This window comes from Temnothorax americanus, unplaced genomic scaffold (assembly GCF_048541705.1).
Source record: "Temnothorax americanus isolate GAGA-0224 unplaced genomic scaffold, ASM4854170v1 Scaffold1, whole genome shotgun sequence".
Lineage (NCBI taxonomy): Eukaryota > Metazoa > Arthropoda > Insecta > Hymenoptera > Formicidae > Temnothorax > Temnothorax americanus.
Window position 1 is genome coordinate 1019236 of NW_027509230.1, and position 12865 is coordinate 1032100.

Sequence of the window (12865 nt, forward strand, 5' to 3'; positions counted from 1 at the left end):
AGCTGGTCCTGGGGAGTGTCAGAAGTCTGAAGGCCTGACTGTCCAAGTGACTGTTGATCGTACACTTTTCTATCGTTTTTATCAGTAACAATTATGGATCCCGCGGTCTTCCCGGAGGAGATTTGGATTAAGATTTTATTATACTGCGACGTACCTGACATTATTGCGTTCGGCAGCACCTGCAAATACCTGAGGAAAACGTCGGACACGGATTACCTGTGGTGAGTGCGCGTTAGGTTAGTTTTACGTCGGATTACCGTCAAATCGAGCCCGCGACCGATGTACGCTCGAAACGGACGCGGGACTTTACTTATTGCACGAATTGACGGGTATATCGATCCCGCTCGTTGCTTTTCCGCGGTATTCGCCGGTTGAAATTTTTCCGTGACCTGGGCGACCCAACCTTGTCCTTCCCGTGACTCCCGTGAGGGAACCGAGTATCGGACGTACATACAATAAGATAGTATAGCCGTCGTTGCTCGGGACCCGAGTTCTAGGATAATACGTTTTGCGTTATTTTAGGAAGATGAAATGGCTGCAGTTGATCTCGAAAGTGCACTTTAAATTCCCGGACATAAAATGCTTGCAATTGCTCAGCGTCAGCTTTAAAGCTATGTGCTACAGACTGCACATGGTGATAACGTTGGGGGAGAACGCACCTTTCCCAAAGTGTTACCACTGTAGTGGTTACACGTGTCAGAGAAATTGCGTCGAGGGCTCCAGCGCCAAGGTGGTGATCGAGATCGGCAATAAGTACACCTGGGTCATCACCCCGTACTTCGGACTGAGGAGACACTTCTCCATGTTCGGCATTCCGAAGTACAATAACAAGACTCACGTGGAGCAGGCGCAGACTCAGAACGTTCCGAGCAGCAGCACGCGCTCGAAGTCCGACACGAAGTCATTGGCGAAGAGATTGAAGCTGTTGAAGCTGCCGGAATTGGCGACCGCTAAGATCCCGCGACCGAGCGGGCCGTTCTGCGTTTTCTGCAATCCTGTGAAGCTGTACAGGGAGAAGCGAAGATTAACCACGCATCAGAACGATCCGATGTGCTACACCAGGCCAAATCCAATATATCAGAAGCTCATAAATGGTTATTGCACCGATACGGTGGAAGTGCTCGGCATTCCAAACGTGGATGTCTTGAGCCCGGCAGAGGCCCTGCTGTGCGAGGGCACGTTCCCAGTTCTCAAAACCTTTATCGATCATTTGTTTCACCAGATGAGCTTGACCGCGACGCTCAGAAAGCCGAATACGGTACTCATGTTTTGTGAACCGTTGGCGATGCATCCCACCTTGAGAAAACAGTTATTACATTACTTATTCCAGGAAGTTAAAGTAGCAAGGTACATGATAATTATAATAATAAATATATATATACACGCACACACGCACACATCCTATTATTTCAGTAGTTGCATTTTATATGTATATTACACAATTGTTTTAATTTAATCCAATTGTTGTCAGTTATCATTTACCAACATTCTAAATCTATGGTAGAATACTCGACACTTTAGCTGTAAAAATCTACAGCTAATGTTATTATAGAGTATGTCTGGTACCGAAGCCTCTAGCAGCATGTGCTATGCTGGATGTGGAAACCTGTGTAGTAGTCGATAGCGGTGCGCTGAGCACAACGGTGGCTGTCGTAATCGGAGGACGGGTTATGCCACAGCGCTGGAGACTTTTGCCTGTGGGTGGTTGGCACGTTGCCTATCACTTGAAACAAGCTATGTACTGGCAACCGAAAGAATATCATCAAATTCCTATATCCTATCTAGACATTTTGGCTGTTAAAGAAAGATGCAGGCTGAGTTACAATATTAAGAACGAAGAGAAACGTCTGGGACAGAAGGCGAGAGAGCATATTAATCTTCGAGTTGATAGCTATGCGGACTACAAGCAATTTTGGGTATGTATATAGTAAATAAATTCGCCAACAATTTGCGTATTAGGTTCATAGAAAGATATTATAGGAAAATATTGTTTTTAGAGAGTCTCATTAGGGCCAGAGTTGTACATAGCTCCTGAAATGATGTATATCAGCCTGCGTTTGCCCGAAGTTATAAAGGATGTAACGTCAGGATTACCGGAAGATATAATGCAAGATTGTCTTTCACATATTCTACTTACTGGTGGGAATACAGATCTTGCGGGTTTCGAACTAAGACTCACCAAGGATCTACGTGAGCTATTGCCAGAGTATAGCAGGATTTTGGAGGTGAAAAGCTGTCCTGGTACGCATAGTTGGAATGTCGCAATGGGATCTACATATGTGCCTTTAGCTGTGCATCCTGGTAAGTATCGATAACTTTTATATATATCTACACTACTAAATAATTAAATATAGAGTATTGAGTCATGGAATAATAAAATATAAAAATATGAAGATAGGAAACGCGGAAATATAGTTAAGATACATTAAAAAAAAAAAAAAAAAAAGACGCATAAATATAGTAAATAAAGAATAACATTTTATAATTAACTAAATTAGAGTATTAAAAAATCTCATGTTCTAACATTTGGTTTAGATAAAACTCCGCCGGAATATACTGAAGGTAATCCATTTTGGCTGTCACGAGAAGAATACGTATTGTTTGGATGTGAATCTCTGGAACACAGTAACGAAGGTATAATAGGTGACGCCTTATAATATGAATGCCTCGCTTACTGTTTAATCGTAAGATGCGCGCATATATGATGCATGATGACGGGAAAGTAAATGTTACCATCATTAACCCTATTCACTCCAACCATGCCCTTTCGTGTCCCACGAGCTTCTATTTTTTTTTGTGAAAAGCAAATTATCGTGGGATAATCTCCCCCACGCCGGAAAAATGATTTTTTAAATAAAACGAGTCGTAATGTGTGTCAACATATAAATGTGTGTTGTACACAAATATTTAAATAAATGATTTTTAGTCGAAGGTACAAAGATATAATAATTTTGGGGGAATTTCTCAAAACTATTAACATTATAAAAAACACGTGGGACTCGAAAGTGCATGGTTGGAGAATTAAAGGGGCGGAAAAAACGTTGGAGTGAATAGGGTTAAGTATATTTGCTCTTATATTGACTATAAATTGGAAAAATACTTTGGATAATTAAAGGGGCCTGAAATACATTCCAAAATGTAACGATCATTTTCACTCTATTTAAGGGCACCTAAATGTGTTTTTCTCAAATTTTGCTATTTAAGATTTCTTTATTAGCATAGTATGTAACAGATATATACTAGATGTTCCATTTTGACGTATAAAAAGTAGACTCTCCAAAATGAAATAAAATAATGAAAATTTCTATTTTGACCTATTAATTTTTGTTTGAAATGGTTAAAAATTCTATTTTGTGCTATCTGTTATCCCTTTCTTAATAGTTTACAGGTAGATAGAAGCTTTATATCTACTTTGACTTTAGAGATATATATATATACATATTATATATATATGTATTGTATGTACCTTGATAATATTATAAAGTGCATAAAATAAAACGAACTCGAAAACTCTTGTTTCCATATGTTTTATACAAAGAATGTTTTATTTTATAAATTTAAAGGGACATCTTGTATATATGCTCTAAAACTGCCCCTATATTAACTTTGAAACTTATGGCATTTAAATTTCCACATATTAAAAAGAATTCAATATCTATTAGTACTTTAGGATATCATAGAGCTTTGTATAAGAGTAATTAATACAATGTTGTAATGTACTTTGGTACATTCGTTACTAATTCTATCAGGATTATCATCCAGCACCTGATACCGTTCAGTGCAATGTTATATGTTGATGGCATAAATGTTTTAAAGATACGGTATAAAATTTGAGTGCCATCTGAGCATATTTAGATTATAAAACCGTTTACTTTTATGTACATAGTACATGCAATGAATTGTTTTGTAAATATAGAGTAAACAAAGCTGCTTAAATTGAAAATGTACAGATTATTATGTAAACGATAAACGTCAAGCAAGTATTATATAATGCTAGATATAGTATTTCCAGAAATTGTTCACTATTTCGTACATTTATATCACAGAAATCTTGCCAAAAGAAGTATGTGTATGTTAAAAAGAGAAAACATATAGCAACATTTCTAGTCACTTTAGATATTGATAGCTTTTAAATATAGCTAGGTTCGGTGACGCGAGAGATTTCTCTTCCAGAATGAAGTAAATAATCGCATTAGCGACCTGTAATAAATAATAAAAAGAACAATGAATCTTTAGATTATACATTTATGAAATGTATGGATACTGTTATATTTCTTTTTGTTAATGACATAAATTTATGTATAAGTTAAGATATAATTATTGATATGATTACTCATAAGATATTTCATTAAGAGACTGTAATGAATTTGATAGCCGTAACATATTGAGATGAGTTAAATTATTATTTAGATAAAAATATGTAATGTGTAGCTAGTATAAAGCAACTAATTAAAAAAAATAGTATTGTAAATGCTATGTTATAACTGATGTTTCTATTAAACAAAATATCTATCTAAATTATTATTGTGTTAGCTACTAGAACTATCAGAGAAGACTTACTTATAGGTGTTCACACATGGCTTCAATTCTGTAAAATGCTAAAATGTAAGTATAAAATATTAAATATGTTACACAACACGAAAAAGAAGAGGAGACTAGTTTATAATGCATATATTACATGCTGCTATATCCCGTTTTAATTTGATTTTTTAAAATAAAAAAAATATATATATTTATTTGATTCTCGTGCAAAAAATTTTTTTGCATATATAGTACCTCAATGTTGGTCATTTTGCTCTTAGAAATTTTTTTTATAGTGTGATTGTGTGATAGACAGTAAGATTGTGTAAGTAAATATTTAAGCACATGCATTCAGCGATAATATAACTCTAAGATATTTAAAGATACAGTCGTTAGCCTTATGACAACTTATATCTTTGCAACGAACGGGGGAACTTTAGCGTTTATCGTACTCAAAAAATGCAGCACTGCAAAAATTTGCCGTTATGTTAAAATATAAAAATTGCGTATACATATATATTTTATATATATTATATATATATAAATATTAATATATTAATATTTGTTATGTTACTATCAGAAAATTATTAATTAATTCATACCCTAGATATTATGTTTTATTTGCTAAAAGTTGATATCACTGTAAATAGGTATGTAAATATACGGTAATAAAAAAAAACGCAAGATAAACACATTTATTTAATGAGATGACATTTTTAAGAAAACAATGATTTATTTATTTAATCCATAATTAATCCGAGTGTAACAATTTATTATAATATACTGAATATACAATTGATTTATTTCGCGTCTCTCTTTGTATTATCAATTTGATCATGTGTATTAAACTTGAATTTTGCATATTTTTCAAAATTTTTCATAAATTTAAAATACAATAAATTCTTAGGGAGGAACTTTCTGAGCAAAAATGTGAGAAATTTTTTTACCAGAGAGAAACGCGGATGGAATAAAACTGAGGATTGTGTTCACCTGTTAAAAATATTCGTAAAGAAAAAGTGAGAAGATGAGAAACATATGTATATACAAAAAAAAACAAGCCTAATATAATTCGATAAAGTCGGATAAGTCTACGAACGAGTTGAAATAAGTGCGCGAACTCAAATGACAAACTTCAGGGTGAAGACGACCCCAACTCCGATTAACTGAATTGAAGTTTGAACGGCAAACTTCAGAGTGAAGATTACCCTGACTAAATTCCGATTAACTAAATTGCAGCTTAATCGAGGTCGTCCTCTCAGTTTAATTCAACCAGCAGGTTCCCAGGTGTCCAATAAAAAGAAATTCACATTTTTACAATGGTAAAATATCACAAATACGGCTCGATGAGGAGGAGGTTAATCACCTTAATCGGAATTTAGAATTTAGTCAAGAGTACTCAAGAGAATCTTACGCTTACGTCGATCGCAACGCCACGCCGTGCAGCGCGGCAAAAGTGCCAAACTGAACTATAGGTGGCGGCCGAGCGCCATCTAGCGTTGCCTCGTGCAACTAATCGTCGCTGAACGCGGCCATAGTTTTATTTGTCGTTGCACGGTATCACATTCGACATTTAACGTTTTTCGATAATTTTTTACTGTACTCACGAACAAATTGGGTTATGAGGTACGAGTGAAGTTCACTGAAGAGCAAAAGTGTTACGCGAATTTCTTGATTCAAAGGTAGCTGCAGGTACAAATAGAAATCATAATGACGCCGCCGATGGAAAGGATCCAGATTTTGGAGACTATCGAAAAGGATATTATAGTGTGTTTACAAAGTGCAGGTAATTGTTAAACGTTTTTAATCTATTTCGTATGAATTCCTCGTGTATCGAAGTACAAGTTGTACTTGCACAACGAATGTGCGGAACAAGGTTAAATACACATTAATTCCCGAAGCGAAGATGCTTGATGTATAAAAATACTACATATACGATGAAAATATTTCTTTATGTTGCACAGGACAAGCTTGCATGGAACTGAGCAAGGAGAAATCGAGCTTGAAGCAGGCGGAGTCCCAGACGCATCAGTTCTTGAAGACTCTAGGACAATTGGAATCTAAATTGAGCGAACAGATTAATTATCTCACACAGGTTTCTACTGGTATGCACACTTGTTTAACGATATCATTCCCGCACCGCTTCCTTCCTCGATGTACGTTTCTAATAACGTTTCTCGTAGGTCAACCGCACGAAGGTTCCGGATACGCAAGTCAAAAGGTACTGCAAATGGCATGGCACAGATTGGAACACGCGCGAAGTAGAGTTAACGAATTGGAACGTATAAAGAACAAGCTACGATAAATACATACGTCTTTCTCAATCCAAGATATATATATATATATTGTAAATGTTGTGAGTAACATTACATTAATGTCGCTCGTGATAACCGATCTAAGAAATTTATTATAATAAATTTATGTAATTTCGTTAATTAAACTTTTCTTACCATCCTGTTTATAATTTTCATTGTAATGAATTTCATTGCGACAAATAGAATTACATTTGTAACCACTTTTGCTACGAACTGCATATAAAGACTGAATATCTTTTTTATTGCCGAGTGTGTACAATATACTAAAAAAATACATAAATAATTTTTTTACATGTATATTCCTCTATCTTATATTTATCACATATACATATATGTGTATATATATATATATATATATATATATATATATATATATATATATATATACCTATATCATAAAAATAGTAAACTTTATGAAAACATTCCAACAACACGCGACATACATTATGCGTTTTATGATTAAAACTCGTATGAGATGAACATTGTGAAAAATTTATTCTTGAACACTTCTTATGATATAATTCTTTGATGTTATCGACTTTTTTATCCGTCTATAACTCCCATACTGCGTTTTACCGTAGCAGCTAACGAGAGTCGCGATCTTCTTTCCTCATCCAATTGTTTTGTTAGTAGCGACATTTGCGATTGTAAGTCAGTCATTTGATTCTTCAAGGTTTTAACAGTTTCCGATAATGTTCTGTGTACATAAAAAGTACACGTTAATAAGTATTGATACATATATTAATAATATATAGTATATACAATTATGTTATACATTATTATCAATTTCCAGTACAAATATTATGAATATATCATCCAATCTTATATAGCATAATATTTAAAAAGAATTAGGAAAAGAAAAAACGATTTCTTCTCTGTTTCTCAAATCAATTTAACCAGCAACATTATGATAATATATTTCTGATACAAATTAATGCGAGCAATTTTTCATTTTTATAGAAATTATCAAATTTAAACATTCTTGTTGTAAGAGAAGGTAGAAAGGTATATTTTTTCAAAATATATTTTTATATTCACCTGTCATTACAAGATTCCCAGTTGCCCCTGTTATGCGTCAATGATATCCTGTCCCGTGATTTTTGTAGCTCATAATCTAGCATTGCTAGAAAAATAACAATTTCTTCATGATATAAAGACACGCGGAAAAGTTTCAACACAGTTATACATATATTAGACCAATTAAAAAACTTACAATTAGACTCTCCAGAATGTACAGTAAATCTAGCATTGACAGAAAGACAATAACCTTCTATTACTTTCAGTATGATCGCATCGTCTTCAAACTGTCGCTCGTCTGTAATATAAAACATGCTATAGAAAACAGATTGACAACTTGGTTGTACATTACATATCAAATGTTTTCATATTTAGTATTAATAAACTTACTGCATGATCGTGGTGGGCGTGATGTATCTGTAGTGATATCTATTTTTCCAAAATTCTTAAGAGAATATAGGGGAGGTGCAGGTCTTAATGATGCAATACTCCAAGGTGTCTTAATCCCTGGAGATGTACAATGCTCCATTGCCGGTCGTTGGTGCTTTCCGTTCGGCTGATTGCTCATCTGCTACAATATATAGCATTATTTGTAATATTTCAACAATACATAATTAGAATCGTTTCTATTGCATACATGCGATGCACGAACTAAACGTTTCTTTGGTTGGAATTTATTTTATAAAATATGCATATACCTATATGTATATGTATATTTTTTTGCTATTGTTTTGCAGGGTTTTATTTTTAATAACAAAACATTTCTTAATCTAAAAATACACTATAAAAAAGAGAAGTACTATGATTATAATTATATTACTTTGGAGTGCACGCCCTACCTGAAGACTAAAGCTGCGTCTACTCAAAATCAAGCTAACTAGAATCTTTTGCGAGGTAAATGATGGTTGCGACGTGATAAAATAAAGGCATACGCACAGAAATTCGTGATGTTTTTCGAGACTATTCTATAATGTATTGTGTTAGTAAAGCGACAGCTTACTTCACACAACATGGCTGTGAAATAAGAGCATACGATTTTTTTTGGTAGAGAAAATGATAATTAGTAAAAACACCAGCGTGGTTAAAAAACTGAAATGATCAAAGAAACAGCCATGCCATGGAAGCTTGCCTTGTTCCGTGCATCCAATTATCGGGATAGATTTCTTGAGCCACCAATGAGCATATAATCCAGATGAATACACTTGATTTGTTGGCTCGTCATATTCCTCCATAATCGGCTGGATTGGACGAACCACGCGTCTCCCGATTTTCTTAATTACGCACTGATGCGCGTACGGTATCGGTTGCGTGTACCTTTTTCCTTGTACATTTCCATAATTTAACAGAGGTTGAATCAATACAGTTTCATGAACTTTCTTCTCGCTATTATCGGGATCATCGTTAGCATTGCTATCACCGACATCGTTAGATCTCGCAAAGCTTGTACATTCGTCAATATTTTTGGACGAAGCCAGCGAGTGAGCGCTATCTCGAGGCGTAGAGCCGAATGGCGAGGTGCAAATACACTGATGCTCGAATTTGTTCTCATCATTATCGCTTTCGCTATGAGATGTTCTTACGGGATCTGTATATTTAGTATGACTAGATGCATATGACTTGTAACAGGAATTGACTTCGGATGAACGTAAGTGATAACTCTCGGCCATTCCCGAGTCCGAAGACCGTAAACTACTATTTGCGCACATTTCTCGAAATTCCCTCCCGACGCTATCGCAGTTATCGTTTTGGGCGGAAGTCATGGAATATAGAACCGGGATGTCCGAGTTCTTCGGATAAAACTCCTCGATCGCTTTCAAATATTTATAATTCACAGTCCGATCGCTGTGATCTCTGCCATGTGAAATTTCCAAATGCTCCCGACAAAATTTATTACGTGCTTGAAGATTTGACGTATACGATTTGCTTGACGCGAGCGGAACGTTTGGCAGGACGTGACTCATTGTAGCACCAGCAGGTAAACTCTTACTAGTCTCAAAAGTACATCGATTCTCGCAATTAACTCTCGGCGCGAAATTCGTGAGTGAGGAAGTGCTCGCGATTCCGACGGTACTAAGATCAGTATTGTCCGTTACATATCTAACGTCCAGTATTAACGAGGATTTACGCAATATTCGCGGCTCCTCTTGCACATTACTTTCAATGAGTGTATCCGACTCTGATCCTTCGCTAGCGCTAGTAGGAAAAATAGTATAGGTCACACTGCACTTTCTCATTTTCACGTTACTCAAATCTGGCCTCAGGACATATTGAATATATAACAATTTCTTCATTAATTCAGGATATATGACTTTTCTCCTCACGAGCTTCGCAAAGTATCTCGAGAGTCGAGCATACGGAGGATGATGGCAACTCACGCGAGGGATAGTTGGCGACTTCAGGAGGCTGGTGCACCGTTCCTGAATCAAGAGATCGATCCAACGCTGTCTCTCTTCCCTTGTAGCACACAGCACGACGATGCTTTCGATCATCGGTCCTTAAAACATACGTAAAGCATACGCATTTTATTATTTACATCATTATTTTATGAAGCAATTGTCGCAAAGTCACAAAATAGCATTCTTTATTTGTTTTGCAAGATAGTATCGGGATATTTGAATAAAATATCGATAACCATACCAGTGATCTCCAGAGCATTTCTTATTTCATCCGTGTTTTCCATTCCAGTTACATTAATGCCAGTTAACGGAAGTTTTCCCTATGCAAATAATCGCAGCGTGAATTAAAATCTTGATATATTTCAATTGTGATTTTAAAGCAGCGTGACAGAGATGTTTTCAAGTCTACCTCGTAAATGAAGGAACTCATCCTGGCACTGGTACCAAGCACCAGCAGTGTGGTAGGAAACAAAACAAAGTATCTATCTCTACGATCTACGCCGTTTGCTAGGGTTACTGATCCAACGTGAACAATCTCGCCTAACGAATTTAATTCTTCACCTTCCCAACCTTTGATTCCACTAGTTAATATTTGAAGTGCTAATTCACGTTGCTTACGTATGGAAGCGCAATGATCCTACGAATAAAATGGACTGCGATAAGCAAGTGTAAATTGTGAACATTGATAATAAAAATTTTTGTACATATAAAAGATATAGATAAGTTATCGTACCGCGATTTCTCTGTACACTGTTATGCTACGTTGAGTATCCCCTCTGTCGGGATGATTTTTTTCGGTGTATCTTTCTAATTCCTGAAGCATAGCAGAATACTTGTCCAATCTTCGGAACGGCTTGCTGAGGCCCGTTGTTAATACCAATATACCAGGCGATATCGCCCCACTGCGCTCCATAAATTCATTTAATTCATCTCTAAAATAATAATACACGAACTTGATCTCAAAGTAGCCAGAAACAAATCGTAATACTGCATTATCTCTTTGAAGGGCAGAAACCTTCAAATTCCATAATAAAGGCCAAGACTCAATTCATGATATAGCGTTCCGTCGAAAAACAAAAAGATACATTTTCTAGACACCTACCTATACCTATCTAATATGCAAACGGCTTGCGGATGATTATTGCAATATGTAGCGTGAATAGACTTTAGCCTTGGTGCGATAGTCAGGAAAAGATTCCCTACTCTTGCAGAGAGTCCTTGCAAAACGGTTCCTTCCAAGTTTGCCAATAAACATTGGTGAGTCTCGAGGACCTCGTGTACGTTACCGAGTAGCTGCTTATACTCCTCCTTCTTCAATCTACATATAATTGAACATTTCTGTTACACAAGATATACATAACATTTTTTTGTCTTGTATCTATTTAAACGACATGACTTACATATTCGATGTTTCGAGAGGTTGTAAAAAATTATTCACCAGTCCTTGCAGTTCGGCTACATTTACTCTTTCAGAATCGACGATATCCTTTAACACTATATCGCGATTGAGTTTTTGATGCGCAGGTGACTCCTGTGGACTCCTTTCTGGCGACGTCTTAATCGACGCATGACCACCATCTGTATGTATTAGAATATATACAATATATGAAAGACATACAATTATTTTCAGCATTAGAACACACATGATACGAACATATTAAAATATGTATTAAAAGAAAAGATCACATAAACAAATGAAATTGCATACCATTTAAGGTACTCGAATTTAAACGTATTCAAAAGTTATTATCGTACCTGGAACTCTGTATTCTTTGACATAATTCGAAGGGAACCAACCAGTCTTATCGTGCAACGTGCCCTCCCACCAGCCTTCGTCGTCCACCTGAGTTATCGTTATTACATCTCCTTTCTTGAAGCACAACTAGAAAAACAAAAGCACGGCATATAGACACATCTGAATGCATTTAGGGGGGAAGGAGTGCCACGTTACCTCGTCGTTGTTCTTTCCTTTGAAGGAGAAAAGCGCCGTGACGAATTTCGGTGCATCGGGCTTCGACATAACTCCTGGTGTTGATCAACCGCGAGCAGTGGAGAAACGTCGGGGGGCTAATTCCCCGGTAGCATACCCGAGATCAACGCGCAGCCTTCGAACCTGCCTGCCCGCGCGACTGTCCAACTGCGTCCAACGGTCCCTCGTGGAGATGGTGTCTATATGATGTCTCTCTCGATGAGCACCAGCGGCACAGCTGTAGCTCCTATTTTTAAGGAAGTCCGCTGCGTCGCAAGTCGCAAGTCGCAACCAACACCGGACGTCCCGGACGTCCCGGACGATCCCCCGTCAGCTCGTCACATGTTCCAGCGACACCCTCAAGTTCGTCGCGCGCTCGCCGCGCACAAATGTGGTAGCATAGTTGTGCGGTGCCATATATTTTTTACAGTGGCGTATGTACATACATACATACATACAACGTGTACAACAGTTATAAAACGCGCACGCACACACGCGCGTGCACACGCGCGCTGCCAGAAGCCTGGACCTGCTGATAGACTCGCGTCTATAAATAAACACAACCGCGCGCTGTGTGTGTGTGTGTGTCACGTATAATTACGAACGCGCATCCGCAGGGCGATACGTCGCCGTGGCCGTGAGGATATTTT

At 36.8% G+C, this 12865-nt stretch overlaps 3 protein-coding genes across 6 annotated transcripts; 2 read left to right on the forward strand and 1 right to left on the reverse strand.

Annotated features, from left to right (window-relative positions):
• The first annotated feature begins 1 nt into the window (after position 1).
• LOC143893282 (uncharacterized) lies at positions 2-4967 on the forward strand. The gene is made up of 5 exons (XM_077398497.1): positions 2-221; positions 523-1347; positions 1553-1916; positions 1998-2301; positions 2536-4967. Exons 1-5 carry the CDS (start codon positions 94-96, stop codon positions 2655-2657), a joined length of 1743 nt encoding a protein of 580 aa, XP_077254623.1. The 5' UTR covers positions 2-93; the 3' UTR covers positions 2658-4967.
• Positions 4968-6011: 1044 nt separating this feature from the next.
• Med11 (mediator complex subunit 11) lies at positions 6012-7220 on the forward strand. Its single transcript, XM_077398971.1, has 3 exons — positions 6012-6304; positions 6483-6623; positions 6702-7220. The coding sequence occupies exons 1-3, from the start codon at positions 6229-6231 to the stop codon at positions 6821-6823; spliced, it is 339 nt and encodes a 112-aa protein (XP_077255097.1). The 5' UTR covers positions 6012-6228; the 3' UTR covers positions 6824-7220.
• An 84-nt stretch (positions 7221-7304) lies between these two features.
• Positions 7305-12726, reverse strand: Rtgef (Rho-type guanine nucleotide exchange factor). Of its 4 annotated transcripts, none has more exons than XM_077398435.1 (12): positions 12198-12726; positions 12002-12128; positions 11647-11824; positions 11349-11564; positions 10980-11178; positions 10656-10883; positions 10488-10566; positions 10226-10344; positions 8241-8418; positions 8047-8148; positions 7872-7956; positions 7305-7530 (listed from the first exon to the last, which is right to left on the reverse strand). In XM_077398435.1, exons 1-12 carry the CDS (start codon positions 12264-12266, stop codon positions 7377-7379), a joined length of 1734 nt encoding a protein of 577 aa, XP_077254561.1. In that variant the 5' UTR covers positions 12267-12726; the 3' UTR covers positions 7305-7376. The 4 variants fall into 4 exon arrangements, with proteins under 4 accessions (XP_077254561.1, XP_077254552.1, XP_077254543.1 ...); XM_077398426.1 differs by having other exon boundaries at positions 8241-8421; XM_077398417.1 differs by lacking the exons at positions 7305-7530; positions 7872-7956; positions 8047-8148 and having other exon boundaries at positions 8294-8418; positions 8980-10344.
• Between the last annotated feature and the right edge of the window lie 139 nt (positions 12727-12865).

What these genes read in the sequence shown, in the direction of transcription:
- LOC143893282 (XM_077398497.1), top strand. Translation starts at nt 94, where the DNA reads ATGGATCCCGCGGTCTTCCCGGAGGAGATTTGGATTAAGATTTTATTA. An exon ending in TCGGACACGGATTACCTGTG is followed by an intron (nt 222 to 522) that starts GTGAGTGCGCGT and finishes GCGTTATTTTAG; the next exon opens with GAAGATGAAATGGCTGCAGT. An exon ending in CAGGAAGTTAAAGTAGCAAG is followed by an intron (nt 1,348 to 1,552) that starts GTACATGATAAT and finishes ATGTTATTATAG; the next exon opens with AGTATGTCTGGTACCGAAGC.
- Med11 (XM_077398971.1), top strand. Translation starts at nt 6,229, where the DNA reads ATGACGCCGCCGATGGAAAGGATCCAGATTTTGGAGACTATCGAAAAG. An exon ending in AGTGTGTTTACAAAGTGCAG is followed by an intron (nt 6,305 to 6,482) that starts GTAATTGTTAAA and finishes TATGTTGCACAG; the next exon opens with GACAAGCTTGCATGGAACTG. An exon ending in TCTCACACAGGTTTCTACTG is followed by an intron (nt 6,624 to 6,701) that starts GTATGCACACTT and finishes CGTTTCTCGTAG; the next exon opens with GTCAACCGCACGAAGGTTCC.
- Rtgef (XM_077398411.1), bottom strand. Translation starts at nt 12,266, where the DNA reads ATGTCGAAGCCCGATGCACCGAAATTCGTCACGGCGCTTTTCTCCTTC. An exon ending in TGAGTTCCTTCATTTACGAG is followed by an intron (nt 10,567 to 10,655) that starts GTAGACTTGAAA and finishes TTATTTGCATAG; the next exon opens with GGAAAACTTCCGTTAACTGG. An exon ending in AATTGGATGCACGGAACAAG is followed by an intron (nt 8,422 to 8,979) that starts GCAAGCTTCCAT and finishes TATATATTGTAG; the next exon opens with CAGATGAGCAATCAGCCGAA.